At 31.6% G+C, this 23,027-nt stretch overlaps 1 protein-coding gene across 1 annotated transcript; it reads right to left on the minus strand.

Annotated features, from left to right (window-relative positions):
• Positions 1-2,080: 2,080 nt before the first annotated feature.
• LOC124833035 (indole-3-acetate O-methyltransferase 1-like) lies at positions 2,081-6,216 on the minus strand. The gene is made up of 4 exons (XM_047307401.2): positions 5,991-6,216; positions 5,204-5,620; positions 3,873-4,148; positions 2,081-2,848 (listed from the first exon to the last, which is right to left on the minus strand). Exons 1-4 carry the CDS (start codon positions 6,090-6,092, stop codon positions 2,492-2,494), a joined length of 1,152 nt encoding a protein of 383 aa, XP_047163357.1. The 5' UTR covers positions 6,093-6,216; the 3' UTR covers positions 2,081-2,491.
• Between the last annotated feature and the right edge of the window lie 16,811 nt (positions 6,217-23,027).

The following is a 23,027-nucleotide window of genomic DNA, read 5'->3' on the forward strand; positions in this document are numbered from 1 at the left end:
CTGGCTCATCATCCTAGAATTTAGCCCACAGGTACAAAAGTCCATGAAAAGCACAGAAGACAAAAAAACTTTATATCAGCCTGAAAAGCTAAGGAATCTCCACAGTCGAAGGACCACAATTAGCTGTCTATTTTTAACTTAGTATCAAGATGTTGTACCATCTGTTTGTTTTGAAATATTGAGCTGCACACCCTTTATGTTTCAGTCTGTACAAATTTAAATCACCTGATACAGTGTGACACCCCATTTTTTCACCTTGCCTAGGTCAACCAATGCACTGTATACAATATTATATGCTTATGTTGCTCATAAAATCAAAATATGAAGATAAAGATTTGAATTCATGGACACTCTTATCTAGTGACTATTTGTCCAATGAGGTATAGGTTTTAGCTTTCGAAAATTCTCATACTCATGATCAACTTCATAGTACTACTAACATTTTTACATATGTTTCACTTTTTTTTTACCTTTGACATGAAATTGAGACAAAGATGCAACCAAATATGATAGTTCTGAGTGAAACGTGAAGACTTCTTTTCACAAGATAAAATTGCTGAAAGCTTGGTGTATTTGTAATAATGTAATATGCATATCAAGGTGTACCATAATAATATATGCATTAAATATGGTGAGTGAAGTTAGAATACATTAGTTGAGTCACTTATGTATCTATAAATACTCTTGTAAAGTGAGGCTTAATCCAAATCAATGGATAAAATTTAAAGTAGCTTCACTTGTGTGTTTATCCTGCTCCACCAAATCTCCTTTGTTTTCATGAGATTATTCGTTTATGGGGACTAAAGTTTCTCTTTGATAAGTTGAAAAGATGGATCATTAAAGTAAATGAAACGGGGTTTGATTTATTGACAAGATATCAGATATCAAGTAAGGAGAAGAAAATAGTAAACTTTATATACTAATGGGCAGAAGGGTCAAATAATATTATCATTTTGTATACTCCAGAGGTGAATTTTGAAGAGTGATATGTGGCACAGTATATTTTCTTTCTTCTGATTCAATATGATTGTGAATTTAGCAGACACGTGTCTTTATGTCTCTGGAACTGATCCTTATCTGTATATAAAATGTGAAAGTTGTTTAAGATCCAGTTGGAGGTTTTGAAAAGAGTGCAAGGTGCCTTGAAGTTTTACCCTTTTGATGGACTGTGGTGCCATTAGATTGATATCTTTTCCTGCACCTCATTTAATGGACATGATAATGTGGGATTTTAATAAAGAGACTTTACACTATCAGATGCGTGGAGGGAATGAAAAGTCAGCTTATGCTTCATTTCTTTTCTTCTTTCTTTCTTGATATTTTCTGTTTGTTTCAAGAGGATTTCTGTTGTTCTGTTTTCACATCTCTTCTTTTACTGAGGTTATTATCATTTGTTTTTCCTATCAGTTAGATTTTGCTCTTCTCAGCATTCCACAAGACATGGTTGATATGATTTAACATAATCAGATGGTAAAGTAAGAAACTAGCTACCTTAGAGATGAGAAAGCAAAGAAATAATTCAAAGCCTTTGAAAAAAGAACCACGTTTCCACGTTTCAATAATAACATCACTAAGCAACCCAATATATATCTAATTATTACTTTAAAAAGCAATGTTATACGTACAACCATTCATATAATAATTAGTGCAATAATATCTTTTCTGTATACTATATGTCATAACGATAACGATTGAGAGATAAAGATAAAGATAAAGAAAAGTATGTTTTATATGTATTTGTGTATACTGTGTTTGCATATCTAGTGAGTGTGGCATGAGTTAATCATGCAATCTTACATAGATAATTGAAACTGTTTAAGTTAAACACGATCTTAACTTCACTTTTGTTATATGTAAATATTAGCTCCTTTTGTGCTATCACCTGGTATACTTTTTATACACATATTATCACATGATAGAATGAGAAGAGATGATTTTGACCAATACCATTCTTAAGCATGATAAGATTAACTTTTATCTGTTTTTGCGACCTCATATGATTTGGTATGCCTCCTATGTAATAGACATAGTGGTCACTGATAGACACAAAGAAGAAAGGAAGAGGTGACTCATCATTCATCAAATGACATATTCCATACTCCAGTTTGTTAGTACAGAACATTCTTGCTGCTTTCACAAAAATGTGAACATGTACATCCACACTGTGAAAAGCTGTTATTTCAGATAACATGAGGAAAGCTTTAATTTTAGATCCAAGGGGACACAAGTCAGAAAACACATGATGTGTAGAAAGTAGCTAAACTGTCTGTAAGAACACAGAAAAACACTCATAAGAGAGAAAAAAATAGAGCAGCAAGTGCTGAACCCTCTTTTTTGTCTCTCTCATGTGTGTTTTGACTCTTCCTATGAAATAAAAAGTTCAAAACAACACCCGAAAAGAAAGAGAGGGATAGTAAGGGAACTAGATAAAGCCCTTTTCCTTGTCCTCTTGTTATGTCCAAAGGGCCTTTTTCTTGTTTGTCTCTCATTATCATTGAGCAAAAGAAAGGGAAGCAACTATGTGAAAGAACTGTAGCTGCTCCAATAACTCCTTGCCATGGCTTGCTGCTCTACGTTCCACTCTCAGAAAAAGTTCCTCACTAAGCTTGTCACCAATGTGAGCTTCAACAAGGACACCAGACACACTCCTACAGGTGTTGGCAAGGGCCTTTCCTACTTCTCTAGCATCACCTGGCTGGTTCACCACAAGAGGGCTCCCTCCTTTGAACACCTCAAGCTTGTTTATGGCAAATGAACCATCAGATTCAACCACCTCCTTCACATCTTGCAGGCTTGGTGCATAAACTGGAATGTTGAAGCTGTCTCTTTTCTCACTGCTAATTAATCCCTGTGATTAACAATATGATTCAGTCCATGTACCATACACACATGTCACATGTCAGTATACATGAAAGGATATACCATATTCTTTACTTGGTTGAAAAAGGTTTTGAAAACAGAACATTCATGACCTCATATATATATCCTCTCAACCAAAGGTTTGGTTCAGCTAAGAGTATCCACTTAATATAAGAAACCCAACAAATAAGCATTTGATACAAAGTACAACATTTAATGTATTGAAAGCAAAAAAATATATAGTTTTTCATTTGATACTTTTCTTACTTTAAATCCCTACATACACCCCAAAGGCAATGGTCAGTATTTACAATGAAATGGCTGCTTTTAATGAAAGAGATTTGCCCAAACTAAAAAAGGGAACTTTTAGTGTATATGTAGACATATTATATGAGCTATACAAAATTATCTTGGGCAAGTTAAGAATGTCTCATTAAATTCTGTACGATCTTAACTATAATGTTGCATTGCTAATAACATATCGTTGTAGAGGTTATGTGTATAATATAAAAGAGTTTGGTCTTTGGGTCAGTTCAAGGTACAGATACAAATCATTAGGTAAAAATAGATGAGATGAATGGAAACATATCCTTGTTGTCTTGCTTTAAGCTACGATGATGATTCTGTGTGTTCTAAACATCCAAAACCTATCTGTTGGCTAATATTATGGTAGGCAGCAGCTAATTATTATTTCTGCCGACATCATGATGAATGCAAGGATGGCTAGCTTGATCAACTTGGGGTGGCCATCAAACGGTTGAGATAAACTTGTTTGAATGATGACAAGTGAAGTGAAAAATCGACAATAATAAGCTATTACATTATTGTGACGCCTACAACAATTGATTGTTTATGTTTCTGACTTTTTCCCTTTTCATCTCCCCTAATGTGTCTTAAATTCCTTTTTGGTCTGCCAATGACAGATATGTAAGACTATGGGGTGCGGATGTGCATTCTGCACTGTTTTGACACACAATGCACGCATAAAAATGTTGTTAATATGATATAATTACCTCTTGGACAAGATCATCCCAAGCATCCTGAAAGTGGGTCCCAAATAGGAGGCCAGCCCCACCTTGGTCTGTGGGGTCCACAGAAGTTCTGCCTAAGCAAACCAAGAACATGGACCCCCCTCTCTTCAATTCCACAGACCTTGAACTCAAGAACCCAGCCAAGTCTGATCGAAATTGTTTTCTGTAAGCATTTGCTGTGATCTCACTAGCACCATGGATGAACACCCTCCCCTTGTTGTATGCACTTGACCTCTTGTCCATCACAGATTCTGGTACCTATGTTCCATAACATAGTAAAAGGTTTAGTCATTCATGTTGGATCAATCATGTTGAAATACCATCTGACACGTTTAAGTGTTTGTGTTTTGATTCACTTTTGGAGATTCCATCAACCAATGCATGGACTTGAATAAAAAAGTGTGAGCTTAATTACTCTCCATGCATCGAAAAATAGTCCAAAATACGTCATTATGTTCCTGAAATATGATAATAAGTCTTCAAAGAGCATGGTTCTGTTGCACCAACTTTGGACCATAAGGTAGGACTTGGCCTTCGAATTAATGCATTACACATGTAACGGTTTTGTTACGTTGGCCTCGGGAAGTGGCAAATATTTTTGTTTTGTTTTTGTTTTGTTGCAGAAATTACTGCATAGACTTACACAGATTGTTTGATGGGTTAGTGGGGTGTGAATGAGACCTTCAAAGTCATTAAAGGGTGAAAATATTGGTTAAAAGTTGTTTACAAAACCAACTAAATCGTTATTCACTAAAAGTTTTCAAGAATTTTATGGTACCTTTAAGTTTGAATTCTATAATCAAAATTGCAAAAAGAAAGAAAAGTAGCAGCATGATCTGAAGTCTACTACTATTATTTGTGTGATTTAACTGGCTCAGGTGGAATAAAGAGTTCAGCAAACAAAATGATTAATTTAATGAAAGATATTAGGATTAGAAATGAAATCATTAATATGCGACCTTTTTCTTTAAAACAACCAAAACAAAACAGGAGTCTGACATGATTACTTTTCCCTGCAAAGGAACTTTCAAATGGAAATATCAAGAGAAGAAAGAAACAAAAAAAAAAAATAGAGAGAAGGAAAAGTGATATACTACTAATTAATTAACAAAAGTTTTAATCCCTTAATACTTTCATATGAAAAACAAAAGTGAATGAAAGAAAAAAAATAAAGAAAGATGGAGGAGTTTAATTTATACATATGATGAGCACAAAGCATCTTCACTTTTGTATATAAATAAACTCAGATGTAAAAAGGTATTATAATTATAAAAAGTGTTACAACTTTTAATTAACAAAAGTTAATTAATTACCTGAGATAACCAATGCAAGGAAAAGGCTGAGTGGAAAACATCAATGAACCTTGCTGGAAAAAGTCTCCGGTAGAAGGAGCCAGGGACGCCGGCGGCGAAGTAGGCACGGTGGTTGCTGGCGGAAAGGCACTCCTCCATGCTAACTCCATAGTTGGCCAAGGGAGGAAGGAGCTGGAAGAGGGTGTTGAAGTCATTGCCAGGAAGGTCTGAGAAGAAAGCAGAAAACTCAGGAGGTTCTGATCCCAAGGCCTCATAGCGTTTGATGATGTGCTTGATGATCACATCCACCACATTGATGGTGTTGCTGCCACATGAACACCCCAAATCCACAACCACAAAAGGGATATTAGGCTCTTGAAGTTGAACTCCATCTAGGGCTTCTTTCAGAAGGTGATGCATGGACTTGGCATGGATGGCCTGCATAAAAACCACATGTTAAACAGCAACTTCTGATCATTTTACATCAAACTGTACATATCAGTGAAGATTAAAATAGAATAACAATCAACAACATAGTTAAAAGTTTCATTTTTTTTGAAACTTAAATGGTCATTATGACTATTCACGTATTATTGTATGGTCTATATTTAATACTTCTGCGAAATAGCACTCAGTACATACAAATGTGTCTGCATCCATTTGGATTCTCGGTTGGATCTTGTAATATTATTTTCTGTTATGATTTCAAAATACACCGAAAAGAATACTATAAAACTCAGTAAAGGTTGTTGGAAGGTTGATTTTGTTGGTAAAATGGAAGAAAATGGAGAGAAGAGAGAAAGAGAACCTGAGCTTGGGAATTGTTGGCATAGCTTCCTTCACCTTTGCCTCCTTTCATGCTAAGCAATCTCTCAAGCTCCATGTTGGAAACAACAACATTGTCAGCCATGGCAGCAAATGAGGTTTGTAAAGAAAAGATGAAGAAAAAGAAGGAAGAGAGTGAAGAATATATAGTGTGAGTGTGTGTAAATGGTGGTGGGCGATTGTGTCTGTATGATAGCTGAAATGAGAGACAAGAGAGTTAATATATATAGACAAAGGAAGAGGAGACTGTTATCAATTATATTGTTATATGTCTGCTAATTCTGTATATTCTATTATCTATATAGCCTCCTTTTTACTGCTGTATAGATTACAAGCAAGGAGTTATAACTACTAAAAGATACAATTATTATTATGCACAGTATACTTCACAACGGAAAAACAAATAATAATAATTACTCATATTAAAAACAAATTCCTTTTCTTTTCTTTTTTATCACTGTAATTCTTTAAGTGATGGTTTATTTAAACTTAATCAGTTTGTAATTAAAATAATTATTTTACTATTCTATTTCTTAGGTAATTATTTATTTAAGTTTAACCATTTTTTAAAACTAGAATAATTAGTTAATAATAAATAAATAAATATACACAAGCATATGATTTTACTGCTACTACTAATAGTAAAAGAAGATAAACACAGAAAACGTTGAAGCATAGAGTATGGGCCTAACATGCAAAATAAGGAAGGCCCAAGATTGGCGCCGGATTTTGAATTTTATGCTCACCGAGCAACTTATTGCAAATGCTTGAATTGATAAATGAATAATTCAGAGTTAAATTTGTTTTTAGTTAGGTGAAATGGGTGTTTTTTTTATTCTTTAGTATATAACTTAATTTTTATTGTCGCGTTATATTTGTTAACTGTTTGTTTAATTGTTTTATGAAGGTTTTAACTACATCTATTAGTGTTTATGATATCTTTTTTTGAATGTCATTTATCTTATAATGAATGATAAGAATAATTGCATAATTTATAAATGTTAAAATGTTTTACAGATTTTATATCGAAATTCGGTTGAAAAGAATAATTTTAAGAGTATATCAAAATAATTTTATATAAAACTAAAATTAGAGTTGTAACACCTTAGTAGTTTAAAATTAATAAAATAAAATATTTCACATTAATATTCAAAAAATAATAATATATAGTATAAAACATATTAATAAAGTCCTAAAAAAAAATTATAAAAATATGACATTTATATAATCATACTAAACCAATCAAGTTTTATACAAATATTAATCATTACTAATATTTTCATATACTTTCCATTCACTAGTAAAAAATTGGGTTTTTACAGCGCACATTATGCTACGGTTCAACGAAAACCGCAGCATATACTCCAGTCAACCATTGCCTTTGACGCCACGTATGAATAAAAAATTAAATAACAGAGGATATGCCGCGGTTCTCTGGACAACCGCGGCATATACCCCTGCCAATTTACTGCAGGTGCTGACTGGGTCAGAGAATTTGAAAAGTTACAAGGGTATATGCCGCGGTTCTCTGGACAACCGCGGCATATACACCCTGTAACTTCTCAACTTCTCTGCCAGTCAGAGAATTTCAGAAGTTGCAGGGGGTATATGCCGCGGTTGTCCAGAGAACCGCGGCATATACCCTTCTCATTTACTGAAATTCCCCAAAAGGCAGTTGGGGAGACAGTTGTGTTCAGCACGTTACAGGGGTATATGCCGCGGTTGCTCGTAGAACCGCGGCATATTCTCCTATCTGAAATTAATTTAATATATATTTGAAATATTTCGAGGTATATACCGCGATTGCCCGCTGAACCGCGGCATATAGTTTGAAAATAATTTCAAAAATGCCATTTAGTATTATTTTTTTAAGCAGTATATGCCGCGGTTGGGAGTGAAACCGCGGCATATACCCCTATTATACCGCGTTTAAGTAGTGAACCGCGGTAGATTCCCCCGTTCAGAGTTAAAAATTAAAACTTGGAACAGTGTCGTCTTCTTCGCGTGCCTCACTGTTTTCTCGCGTTTTCTTCTTCTCCGAACCACCAATCATCTCAGATATTGCGTTTTTCACCGTTTAAACTCAAAATTGTTCGGTCATTATTCATTTTTGACGATAAAAACCAGTTTTAGCCGATCATACCTTGGATTTCGTTGCGTTTTTCACCCTCTTCGCTGCGATTTCGTTGCGTCTTCTTCGCCGTTCGTCTTCCAGGTATTTATGTCCTTTTGCATTCTTAACATGATTTCTTCATTAGTTTTTGCATAATGCTATAGTTTTGGTAATGTATGAAGTTGCTATAATGCTATAGTTTTGGTAATGTATGGTATAATTTTTGCTTTAATTTTGGTAATGCATGAAATTGCTATAGTTTTGGTAATGTATGGTATGATTTTTGCTATAGTTTTGGTAATGTGTGTTGTAGTTCTTGTATTATTTATAAACCTTAAAATATTATTCACTAAGTTTCAATGATATGTATGAAATTGGAAGTTTGATTTTTAGTAGCTTATCTTTTTATGTAATATTTAGGAATATGGATCGAAATTGGATTAATTTACCACGTATTAGTGCTGAGTACGAGAGAGGTGTAGAGGAATTTATACAATTTGCGCAACGTAATGAGGGGAGAAGTGATGATGAAGTGAAGTTTAGATGTCCTTGTGTGAACTGTTTGAATGGGAGAAAGTTGAACGCAACTCAAATTAGAGAACATCTTATATGTGATGGTTTTCTAAGATGCTATACAAATTGTTATTTATTTTGACAGATATATGGCTGATCATCCACATTCTTCAGGGGATGAGGCTCCCCCAACCAGATCCACTAGAGGACCCACTAGGATGAAACAACTATTAATGAGGAAAAATAGTGGTGAAAGAACTCCGGTGAATGTGAATGTCACCACGGGTGTGGCAACTGGCCCCCATGCAGATGACTTCCGATCATACCTTGGAGTAGTGGCACGTGATAGGATTAGCATTCTCATTCCATCTTTTGATCATGTGTCCGAGGGTGATCGGAACATTATTTGGCAAGATATATTGGTAAGTTAGTTAATAGCATTTGAATTAAAATTTGTTTATATTGATAATTTTGTACTTATACAACTTTATTATGTTTTTTTCAGATGACATTTGACATTCCAAATGTCCCAACACTTAGAAATAAGTGTTTGTCAACTGTTGCAGAAAATTTCAGAAACTTTAAAAGCAAGTTGACATCAAGGTACATCTTTGGACACCTTAAACATAAAAGTCCATGTAGTTCATATAAGTCCATTGATGAGGAGACTTGGCGGGTTTTTAAAGAGAGTCGGATGTCAGAGGAATGGCAGGTTAGTGTAGTTCATATTATTCAATTCCTCATTAACAAATATATATCATATGAACTGATTAATTAATGTGTATGTGACAGGCAATTAGAAGCAAAGCACAAGGAACAAGTGCTAAGAACAAAAACCCCCACCTATTATCTCGTGGTGGGTATAGGAAGCTTGAGGAGAAAATCCTCAAGCAAAAGGCAGATGCTATACCACCATCTCAGAGTGGTAGCCCTCCTCAGCCTCCTTCTCCACCGTCTAGACATGAGAAATGGAAGTTGGCCCGTATGCGACCATCGGGCACCTACTCTTCCGACACTGCACGAGAGATTTCTGAAAAAATTGTAAGTTATCACTGTTCCTAAAATAATAAATATTGTCATTATACATACTACATTAAACTATTTAAAGAATAATGGTGTTTTGTAATGTTACAGGACGCCTTGGTTGAGCAGAGCTCCCAAGGCCAATTCACTCCAGAGGGTCGCCAGGATATTCTTGCTGCTGCAATTGGACGACCTGAGCACCCTGGACGTGTACGTGCTGCAGGTCCTGGAGTAGGAATTACAGATTATTTTGGGAGCTCTTCTCGTCAGCCTTCATATTCATACAGCGATACACAAAGGATGACAGAAGAGATCACAAAAAAGGTCCGACAAGACCTTATGCAGGAGATCAGGGCCGAGGTGAGGGCTGAATTCCAGATGCTATACCAGGAGCAGTTTCAGAGCATGCGCCCGGTGCAGTCTCCTATAGAGGAACATGTTATCCCTCCCCCTCCCACAGGTAAACTTAATAAACATTAATGTGCAATTATTTCTATCTCTTGTATAATCTAACATTTACTCTGACAGGGAGAAGCGGCAAAGGAAGTTGTTCCGCATCAGCCATCCCAAAGGATGACATGGACGATGGTAGTCCATGTCTGCTATACATTTTAGAAGATACTGAGATGGTGCTGGTAGCTCGTGGAACAGAGTTTAGGTCAGCGACTGTATGTCATGGTATGCAACTATTAGAGGATGAGGTGAAGGTCTCAGTGGATGAAATGATCATGCCAGATGCCTCGGTTCCACTGTCCACGGAAGAGATTTTCACTGTGGAACAAGCATATAAGTCGTTTATCACTTGGCCTAAATTTTTGGTTAAACCAGTTTCTGACCCCTCGGTATGAAATTCTTCTTTACACTTCTCAATTTTAAAGGTTTTTGATGTCAAAACTTATCTTATCTTTTCATGTAACAACAGACGCAGGCACAACAGAAGATTCCTCTATCTGAGGATGACCCTCTTTCTTCATTGCATCTACTTGCTGACATCATTGATGATAAGCCTTTGGAGGTTCAGTATGATGCTAATGTATTTGGGCATGGCTCTGAGGTCCCAATATACCTTAATAGCCAAGATGTCCGTGAGCTTGCGTCGGGAACACAAGAGTTGAATATTTCAATTATTCAACTATGGACGATGTAAGTCTATGACCAATTATTTATATATAAAATTGATTTATATATCAAGTATCCTTATATCAAAGTTAATTTTTGATTTCAGGTATATGTCTGGGGTCACTAATAAGTTGGGGCGTTCTGATGATTATGGATTCATTGATCCCCAATCAATTCATCAATCAAGTGATTTTGAGCATATCAACATGAGTCTGATAAGCAGTTTTCGAAGGGGCAAGAAAATATACTTTTTGCCTTATATATCCGGGTAAGTGAACTTTGTTAACATAATAATGTTCCATATGTGATTTTAATATTTAATAGTTACGTTATTATGAATTTCAGGCGCCATTGGCAACTTCTTGTTATGTCTATGCAAGACAACTATGCTTTGTGGTTCTGCTCATTGCACAGGCCTCCTCCCACACAACTCAAACAAGCAATTGATTGGTAAGAACCTCAATGTTTGGACTTTCTTTGTTATATAACTGAATGCTAAAACCTTTTTTTATATACAGTTCTATTCCAGCAAGTATGATGATGGACGGGAGATCAATTGTTAATAGTAGAAAGATTGCTTGGATTTCTCTCAAGGTTTGACATATGCTAAAGTCATACTTTGTTATAATTGTTTTATAACAAATGTTATTCACTAACTATTATCAACTGTGATGATATATTGTAGTGTAACAGACAAAATGGGTCATATGAGTGTGGATACTATGTAATGTATTGGATGACCCATATTGTTCGTTCTCACATCACAAGTCGCTGGGAAACGGTAATATTTAACTTTAACAAATTTTGATTTTTTAACAAATGTTGAATTCATATACACTAATTAAAATGAATTGTCTTTTGCAGAGATTCAAGACTACTACACCAGTTCCTGAGAAGTCACTATTATTCATTAGGAACGCTGCTGCAAAGTATATAGTTAGATTATACAATAGCTCTTAGATTTAGATTTAAACAATGCATTTGATTAGATAGAATTTTCTTAGACTTTGTACTTTATTTGATGTTGAAATACATTTGAACATGTGTTTGTTATGTTGAAATTGAATTTCTGTACATGTTTTTATATGCAGGTCTGTTTTTGTGGTAGTGGATATCACAAAAACAGACCTGCAATTTTAAAAAACTGCAGGGGAATATGCCGCGGTTCTAACCACAACCGCGGCATATAGTGATTCGTTTTTTTCAAAAACGAGACATATGGCCGCGGTTTTGACACTAACCGCGGCATATTCTACACTCTTTTGCCGCGGTTCAACCGCGGCATATAGTGTTTTTTTTTTTTTTAAAAAATGGCTTTAGGCCGCGGTTCCCTCGACAACTGCGGCATATTCCGCAACCTATATACCGCGGTTAGAACCGCGGCCTAAAGTGTCTGACTTACTACCGCGGCTGAATATGCCGCGGTTCAAGAACCGCGACGTATAGTGAAAATGAACCGCGGTAAAAGCCCCTCGCTGCACTAGTGATTACTATAATTGATGGTTCTTTATTATCTAAAGATACCTCTAATCCTAATCCTGTATTTTCATTTTTCACACTGATGAGATAATTATCACAAAAGAAAAAAAAACAAACAAACATAAGAAACACAAAAATGGTAAGCTAGTATACAAAAGAGTTAATCCAAAACCAATAAATCCTATTATATATATACAAACTAAACTTGGATAAAATACAAGAAATGTATATGTACACATCTGTAAACTCAATTATCCAGAGACATGCCCTTGATATCGAAATTCACTGGAGGCGTGCATGTAGTAGTCTTTATACTCTACAAAGTCATAGACAAATGGATTATCATCCTACTACTCACAAGGTTAATCTTCTTCGTATTTAAAACCAAGCAAATCCTGTGACTTTCACCACATAACACATGCTACTATACATGGGTGTGTATGATTATTAGAGTTTAGGATACCTCCTTACTCAATCCATAAATCAATGCATACACTAAAAAAATACTAGCTACCATAGAATCTTCCCCACAAGATTCTTAGAATTACACCAAACACATATAATACTCATATCTATTAACAAGCTCATTATCATCACAATTTAATACAATATTATTCACATACATATTTATCCATAAATTTATCAACAATTTCACAAACAACACTTACACATAAATTATATTAACTTTTTAAAGCCATGAAGACAAATATACCAATCAATAGAACCGGTTAAAAAAAAAAGAAAATAGAACTGATAGTGAAATTGATGCTCAATGGCGTTATTCGGGCGCTCAGTGCCAAAGCCTTCGCAAAAGTTGGTGTTCAGCGGTACCATTCGAACGTTCAACGCCAAAACATTCCAAAAGTTAGTGCTCAACGATACCATTTGGCACTCAACAGCAAAAGTTGGTGCTCACCAGTACAATCTATTGCTCAACATCCTAGAGCTAAAATGTTTCCTGACTTGCACAATGAGATTGTCGCTCAATCCCAGTCTGCTACCGCTCAATGCTAGTCTACTATCGATCAGCGTTGTATCAGATATAAATAGATGCATTTTGTGATTTTAAGGTAACTTATACCTGTTTAGTTGCTAAAATTAGTACTTTTCTCTTAATACATTGGTTTTAAACAATTTTAAGACATAGAAACTTAAATCAATTTTTTCAAATTCTCATATTCAAAATTCTCCCAAACAATGCAAAAATCAAACAAAATCACTCTAACATAAATCATAATCTAAAACATACCAAATTATATCAAACATACACACTACACTAAATTCATCATAAACAATCAAATTTCATCCCCAAATGCATTAAAGCAACAACATGCAAAACATCAAACTGATAAAACTCACGCAACACAAATTCAACACTAGCTTCCCTTACCCGTTAAAATTTCTTAACAAGCTCCAAGACACCCAAAACATCTTTAGCTCTACAAGATGTTCTATCTATACCTAGGAACAACACAAGAACAATAAAAATATACCTTTATGATCACTAATCAGCATAAACTCATATTGATTATTAAAATGACACGTGCAAATGGAAGAAGACTCACATGCAATAAAAAACAAAAATAGACCAAGAAAATAGTTGAAACTTAACATACGCAGATAGAGAAATTGATAGGTTCAAATTGAAGAACTTGCCACAAGATCAATCCTACGCACTTGAATCTTCAATTAGAAGAATAAAAGAGAAAAAACTCTTACAAAAAGATCAGATAAATCTAGAAAAATAGTTTTTAAAATTATTGTGTGCTTTAAAATAATGAAACTGGTTTATAACAAAACTATTTATATTAAAATCTTTTAATATTAAAATAATTAAGTCTTACTGTCTTTTTACCACTATCATTTCTAAAATGTCATTTTCTAAGTTTTATAGAAGTTAACATGTTTTATATAATAAATAACAAGAAATATATATTTTCTCTATATTTATTATTTTTGCAAATATTAAAAGAAAAGTACTTTAAGCATATAAGTGAAGTTAATGGATATCAAATAAATAAATTGAACAATTGATAAAGATAATAAAGATCTATTAAATTAAAATATAATGTTCTTAAAATGAAAAGAATATAAAAATAAAAGAGAATATAAAAGATAAATTTTGTTAATTATTTAATAAATTAAAGATTTACATTATTGAAGACTTAAATTAAGAATCAAATATTCTCACTCTAGATCTAAACAACAATTTTTTTTTTAAAACTAGAATTTATATGCACTTGAGAAATTATTTAATTAAAAAACATTTATGTTTATATTTCTTGAAATCACATAAATGAAATTAATGTTGTAATAAAGATTATATATATATATATATATCCCTTTCCCACATCCATCCATGTCAACGAATACACGTATTTGTTGTCAAAGTTAAGACACGTTATAAAATAAATAAAAATATATATGTATAATAAATATATATCACTTGACTATAGGACATGTGGTTGATTATCATCACAAGAAAAACACTATTAGAACACGTAGGTTATGAAAAAATATCTTTAGAAACACTTTTTCAAGAGGCATAAAGAAGGAGCAATGATGTGAATGGATGAAACAAAAATAGGGATAGAGACCTAAAGTGGAGTTCAATTCAAAAATTCGACATCTTTATTACACCTATCTTTGTAGACTTCAGTTGAATTAACAACTATAAAATTCTTTCTCCATGTTTTTTTTTTTAATCTTGTCACCGTTTATTAATTTAATGGCTATTTTAGGGTTAGTGATTGTTTCAGAATGCTTTTATAGAAAATTAACTTCAAAACTTTCTAAAAATATATATCTTGTTTGAGTTCAGATTTAATTTTTCTGTAGTGGAATGTAAATTTAGGGTTAGAGAGATTTTCAATCAGAGCACACTTAATATGTATCCTATTCAATTGAGAAAAATTAAAGAGTGTCTATTTTTTTTTTTAATTTTACTAGTCAAATGCATATTTCATACTATATATATCCTTATGATTAGAACTTTTTACTATACCTAAGGTTGAGAGTGTTACGGAAAATGTTTGATATCTTAGTTTATTTTGTATAAATAACTATTAGAATATTTATAAATAATTACTATTTATAAATTACAAATATTATAATGTTTGATTTGTGTAATTTAATTTAGTAAAAAAGATAAATCAATTTATGACTTGTTTAACTTTTAAGAGAACTGGTTAATATTTTCTAATTTACATCCTTTATCTTCCTTACATTTTAATGTGGTTGGTAAAAGAATATTAATTTGCTAACTAGAATTTGATGGCATGTGTGAGAAATAATTTTGGTAAGAATATTTGGAATCTGAAACTAAACTTTTTAAATAAAATTTTTATATTCTAAAATGGAAGGGTGACTCAATTTATACATGTAGAAATAACCTTTAAATACATAATTATCAGTAGCAAGTAATTGTATAATGCTATAATTTTCAAATAAGAAATTACAATATATGATTAACAAAGCAAATTGTCTAATTATAATAATTTGAAATTATTATAGTTGCATATTAAAATTTCTAACTTACCTACGTAAGTTGAAGTGAAATAAAATGCTAAAACACACAAGTTTGTGTTATAAAATACAGAGTAAATACATAAAACATTTCATATTTTATATTTTAATTTGTGAGGTGTATTGAGGCAGTAAAGTAAAAGAATTTTAAAAAGTTCTTAAATTTATCCAAAGGTAAAATAATATGTAGGTCCAAAATAAATGATATTGTTTTTGTGTATATAATAAGTAGTGTGCTGGGTCCAAATGGTCTAAATCAACATATATTAAGAATTTATCATCATTATATAAAACATTAGCATTGGCTTGGCTTGCTTTTCGTGTCCATGAAAACCAGATTTTTAATTTAATTTTTTAACCAAAAACTTTTCAAAAGACTTGATTTTTTAAATTTAAAAAATAGTATTTTTTTTATTAATGTAAACTAATTTACCACTTGAATTAATTGCATCATATCATAAGATTAACTGGGATACATTGATTCAAATTTCAGACATTTTGAAAAATAATAAAATATATTTATTTTTTTGTTGGGGAAAAATATACCACATCTTTTTAAAAGCCAAAAACTATACACATCGTACTTTGTATTATATATTGATTCCCATATAATACAAATCTGAGCATGTGGTATTGATTATATAATTCACAAAAATAAGTACAAAATCATAATAAGTGTTATACATGGATGTTTATATAATACACTACTATATGTTATACATTTGTTGCCCTATATAAAATAAGCTTATTAGCACAATATGGTGATACAAATATAATTAATTAATTACAATTAAAAATATTATAGTAGAGAACTTTAGTTTAAAGTAGTAGAAATTATTGAGTAATGATATATAATGGAACCACTTGGTCTAATTGTTCATTCTTTCGAAAGTTTGTCTCTTATTTCCTAATTCTATTTGAGTTTTTTTTTTAATAAAAAGCAAAATGAATTTTCTTTAATATTATAATGCGTCAATACTATTCAAATTTTAATTAAGATTTAATTTATTTGGGTTCTGTTGTAGAATTTAAAATTTTTTTATTTCCCCCTGTTTATTGGGCTTATATATTAATCTTGGGAGATAATAAAACTTTCAAATATTATGTAGATTAAGTTATTAATCGTCTTGTTATGTAAGAGATGCATGGAATAAAGTAAAACACAATTGACATATTATGTTAACTAGGATTCAATTAGTTGATTGTATATATGTTTTTTAATTGTAAGAGATGGATGGCATAAAGTCAAATACATTTGACATGATTGAGTTTCATAAGTATGTTAATTAGGGTTTCAATTTGTTGATTGTATATGAAAAATGAAAATATTTTATTATGAAAAGTAACACACACGCCCACCTTAATATTGTCTCAAGAAGAATTAATTAATTACTAACTATCCACTAAGAAATACTTTTGCTATATATAAAAACTTATAATAATTAATATTCTATAAATCATGAAAAATAGTTATAACCTAAGTGAGTTCATTTGTAACGAAAGTTATATTTGTTTTTAAATGTAAACGTAAATATTATGAGACTTTTTCGTGAATAAGTGTTAGGTCAATAATAATAATAATAATAATAATAATAATAATAATAATAATAATAATAATAATAATAATAATAATAATAATAATAATAATAATAAACCACTTAAATTTGAGTAAAATAAAGAAACTAATTATTATAAATAAAAGGGTTACATATATTTTTAGTTTCTTAATTTTTAGTGAAAATTGAAATTAGTTGTACTTTGAAACTTTGAACTAATTTAGTTTCTTATCTTTAACAGTGTGTGAATTTATTAGTCTTTTTAATCGAATTTTGTTAAATTTATTTGATGTTTCAAAATATTTGTTAGTTAACTAAAAATCACGTTTAAAACATAATATAAACCTAATAAAATTTAAATAAAAGAACTAAATGTACCTATTTCTAAAGTTTGAGAACTAAATTAAATTAAAGTTTTAAATATGAACTATTTCCAATTCCTACTTTGAACATATTTAATTCTAAATAAAATAAGAACTATTTCCACACTAGACTCAAAGTCTTAACTACTTTACAAGGAGAAGAAGTTAAATACATATTCAATAGACATAATGACTCTAAATTCACTTTAATGTTCACAAAAAAGAGATTAATTTTTTTGAATAAAATATGAGTAAATTAAAGAAGATGTGGATGGATTATAAACTAAAATTTACCACAATCAGAGATAAAAGTATATCAAGTGGTCCACCAACTCTTATTTCCATTACCTCGCACTGACTGACTCATACGTTTGTGTGTCTAACTCAATGTATTAGCAAAAGTATGTCTAAATCAATGCATTAGCAATATCATGCATCAAGCGCTGAATTTTTTCAAATAACAATGAAAGAGCTGCCAAACTAGTAAAGAAAATCACACAATAAACAAACAAATATATATATATATATATATATATATATATATATATATATATATATATATATATAGAGAGAGAGAGAGAGAGAGAGAGATATGAAACTTTTTGTACTATAAGCACCATGATAGTTAAGATGTTTATCTATTGAAGCATATTTTATCTTGCTCAATATTACTGAGCATAAAATAGAAAAGAAAATAGTTAAAATTAGACTTCATTATTAATTTGATTTATATATTTAGATTTATGATTCATTTTTATTTATATATGTTTTTTCTTTATTTAATTGAGTTTTATATTTTCTTAAACATATACAATGTAAACTCTTTTATTAAATAAGTGTTAAGGACATTAGAAGGTAACCACATGCCAATTCAAACTCTTTTCTTCCTCTTTAACCCTTTTTCACTACAACACAATCCCTCCACTCACTTTCTTGGACAACACCCACCACCACCACCCCAACAGTATTTCTAAGATCCCTGCATTATCGCCATTAGAAACTCCCTCACCAAAGATTTCTTCCATTGTTCGAGATTACATATTCAAGATCCTCGGAGAATCACATGACCTTTGTTTTTCTCTACAAGTTATGATGGGTACATGAACCCAATTATGATTTTTGCATTCATTTCAAGCAATTGTCCAAATACTCTACACCGACAACATTCCTCTTGAGATGTTTCTCCCAAATTTGACAATGACTTGTACTATAGTGTGCGTGGAGGCAAAGAAGATGCCAAGAGATGGAATTGGAATCACTATATTTCTACATTCACCAACACTATCCCGATTTTAGATTCCCCCCCCACCCCCCTGGTTTTCGCTATAGCCCCCATATTTCTATGTTAACTTAGAGGGTTCCATTAAATATTCAATAAAGTACACTTGAGTATTTTAAATCACTCCTGGTGTTCCTAGTCCTATTGAGTAACCATAGTTACTTTTGACTAGTTGAGTTTGACACTCCTGATTGTGTAGTATTATTCACCACTCCTGGTATCCTTAAATGATTACAACATTATTGTGAGAATTTGTCTAGTTGAGCTTTACTCACTCCTGGTTTTTGTAGACAGTTCCAATATCATTGTGATACATAAGTTGAGTTTCACCCACTATTGGTTATGAAGCATTCTTCACCACTCCTTGTATCCCTGATTAGTGAATAACCTTCAATTACCTTAGACTAGTTAAGTATTCACACCACTTCTGGTTTCCCAATCAATAAGTAGTTGTTAATTACCGTTGACTGGTCCTAGTTTTTAGTCAGTGAATAACCTCCTATTATCCTAAACTGGTTGAGTATTCTCACCACTCATGGTCTCCACAATCAACAAATAACCATCCACATTTCCTTTAACTCAACTGATTTCAAGTTGTGAGTGTTTTGATTCTCTCTAGAATTGCAATCATTGATTTCTTACAAGTTATTTAGATCATTGCTCTCGTAGAGAGGATTTTATTACAATACAAAGCATTCTAAATACTCACATGTGTTTCTCTCGTTACTCTTTTATCTCATTTTACAAAAGCAAGCAAATAATATAATAAAGTTCAATAGTGTCGCTTAACCTTTTCTCTTTCCTTTTTCTCTTTTCTTTTTGCTCACAAGAGGAGTGGATATAACAATGAGGCTTAAGAGAATCTTTCTTTTCTTGAGCTTAATCTTCTACTGTTTCCTTGGTTAAAGGAGTTTTACTTATAGTAGCTTCAAGAGATTTTCTTTCTCAACTGATGATGGTATATTTTCTTGCTTAACTTATCTTCCTCATCATTATTTTCTTCTTTTTCTTGTCTTTTATTTATACACCTTGACGATATAGCCGTTATGACAAAGCTTTTTCTCGACTATTGAAAATATGTCCGTTTAACGAAGCTTGTCTTGAGATTTGTTCTTTTTTGGCTATTTGTGTGGATGTCTATCATAGGTGGAGTCTTTTGTCAAAGCATACATGCTTTGTAGAGCTTTTATCAAAAGCAGATTTGACTTCTCATTTGGCACAACTTTTGATAATCTGATCAATTCTTCTTTTATCTTCAACATTCATTTTGACACTTACCAGAAGAGGTAATTGATCGTTTGTAGCAATTTTCCTGCACAAGATAAAATAAAAGTTTGTATAACAAGTATGTCCTATTTCCTGTTTGTTTTGGTGTTTTAAGAGAACTTTGGTTGTTTATAAATGATTCTAAGTTTTCTTTTGTTTTGTTTATGTGTTCGACTGATATTGTTTAGTTTGTAAGGGACTTCTTCCTTATTGGTGTTTTACCTATTATCTTGTAGGTATTTTGTCACGATTTCTTAAGATATAAACATTTTGTGAATGTTTTTCTTGTTACTGACACCTACTACTGATTATGTAGACTACTCGTTAGATATCACTTATGTTGTTTTTGAACGTTGAACATTTAATGTCATTTAATGCTTATTCAGAACAACAAAGTGCTCTTTGATTTCTAACCATTGAGGTAGCATTTGCCAATCAAGATTTTCTTCTACAGATACTAAGCATTGATTAAAGACTTCATCGTCTAATGAAGTCATGGTATCGTTTAAATGGAGTAAACGCTTCTTCTTATTTTGTCTTTATGGACAGACAACGTTTAGCTTTGTTTGTGTTTTCTTTGATGTCTTAAGTTTTAGTCTTTTGGTGTGTTTTGTCAAGGACATCAGCTTGACATTGTTTTGTTTTTCCGAGAGCTAAATTGAATACCCTTTAGGTATGATAAGCTTTATGCTTTTAGCTTCTACTATCTTAGACGCTTTTGACTTGGTAGTCGTTTAGCATTGCGTCTGGGCGTTTGGACTTGGTTATTTTTCCATTTTCTAAGGTCGTAAGTGTTTACTTCAGCTGGTCTAATCCTATTTCTTTTATGTTGTATCCAATTAGTGTTTTAGTTTTTTGCTTGTCCTATTCTTCCTAATTTGATAGCCTAATTTGATTTTCCCATGATTGTTTGGTGTATTAGATTCCTTTTAGAGGATTCTTCTTAGTTTTTACAGTATGGTGTATGGATACCTGTACTTCCCAAGTTTAGGGTTTTATATCCTATTGTGTAGGGTTTGTTTTATATTATTCTATGAGGTTTTCTATTTTATGGTTATCATTTCTTTAAGATGTTTTATCCTAGCTTTTAGTGTTCGGGTTCTTAGAGTTTTCTTTCCTATGAATTTTCTTATTCTTCTATGGAACTTTGTGGTTTTCTATTCTATTAGTTCTTCTATGGAACTTTGTGGTTTTCTATCCTATTTAGAGTTTTTTTATCCTAAGAGTTTTTCTACTCTTTTATGGAACTTTTTTGTGGTTTTCTATCCTATTTAGAGTTTTCTATCATATGACTTTTTCTTGAATAAGTTTTAGGCTAATAATAAAAATAATAAACCAATTAAATTTGAGAAAAGAAAAAACTAATTATTATAAATAAATGGATTAAATATTTTTTAGTCTCTTAATTTTTAGTGAAAATTGGAATTATTGAAACTTTTAACTAATTTAGTTTTTCATCTTTAAAACTGTGTATTTAGTCCTTTTAATTGAATTTTGTTAAATATACATATTTCTAAAGTTTAAGAACTAAATTAAATCAACGTTTTAAATATAAACTATTTTTAATTTTTACTGAATCATGAATATATTTAACTCTAAATAAAATAAAACCAATATTATGGACCAAAAGTCATTACTACTTTACAACAAGAAGAAGTTAAATACATATTCAATAGAAATAATGACTGTAAATTCACTTTAATGTTCACAAAAAATAGATCAATTTTTTGAAAGAAATATAGTACATTAAAGAAGATGTGGATGGATTATAAATTAAATTTGACCATAATTAGGGATAACAATAAATCAAGTGGTCCATCAACTCTTATTTCCATCATCTCGCACTGACTGACTCATACGTTTGTGTGTCTAACTCAATGTATTAGCAAAAGTGTGTCTAACTCAATGTATTAGCAAAAGTATGTCTAAATCAATGCATTAGCAATATCATGCATCAAGTGCTGAATTTTTCCAAATAATAATGAAAGAGTTGCCAAACTAGTAAAACAAATCACACAATAAATAAACAAACAAATATATATATATATATAAATAGATAAATAAATATATACATAGAGAGATATGGAATTTCTTGTATATTAAGCACGATGATAGTTAACATGTTTCTCTATTGAAGCATATTTTATCTTGCTCAATATTACCGAGCATAAAATAGAAAATAAAATAGTTAAAATTAGATTTAATTATTAATTTGGTTTATATATTTAGATTTATGATTCATTTTTATTTATATATGATTTTTTCTTTATTTAATGGAGTCTTATATTTTTTAAACATATATAATGTAGACTCTTTTATTAAATAAGTGTTATGGACACTAGAAGATAATCACGTGTCAATTCAAACCCTTTTCTCCCTCTCTAACCCTTTTTCACTACCACACAATCCTTCCACTCACTTTCTCCAACAACACCCACCACCACCACCCCAACAATGTTTGTAATATCCCTGCACTTTTGTTGTCAGAAATTCCCTCGCCTATTTCAAATCAAAGATTTCTTCCATTGTTCGAGACTACATATTCAAGATCCTCGGAGAACCGCATGACCTTTGTTTTTCTCTACAACAGTTATGATGGGTATATGAACCCAATTATGATTTTTGCATTCATTCCAAACAATTGTCCCAATCCTCTACACCGACAATATTCCTCTTGAGATGTTTGTCCCAGCTTTGACAATGACATGTAATACAGTATGTGCATAGGCAAAGAAGATGCTTAGAGATAGAATTGGAATCACTATATTTCTACATTCACCAACAC

Source organism: Vigna umbellata, chromosome 5 (genome assembly GCF_029865625.1).
Source record: "Vigna umbellata cultivar VRB3 chromosome 5, Vumbellata_1.0, whole genome shotgun sequence".
NCBI classification, from domain to species: Eukaryota; Viridiplantae; Streptophyta; class Magnoliopsida; order Fabales; family Fabaceae; genus Vigna; species Vigna umbellata.

Coding starts and splice junctions, on each gene's coding strand:
- LOC124833035 (XM_047307401.2), bottom strand. CDS start 6,092: ATGGCTGACAATGTTGTTGTTTCCAACATGGAGCTTGAGAGATTGCTT. Junction 4,149..5,203: donor CCTTGCATTGGTTATCTCAG/GTAATTAATTAA, acceptor TATGGAACATAG/GTACCAGAATCTGTGATGGA. Junction 2,849..3,872: donor GGGATGATCTTGTCCAAGAG/GTAATTATATCA, acceptor TGTTAATCACAG/GGATTAATTAGCAGTGAGAA.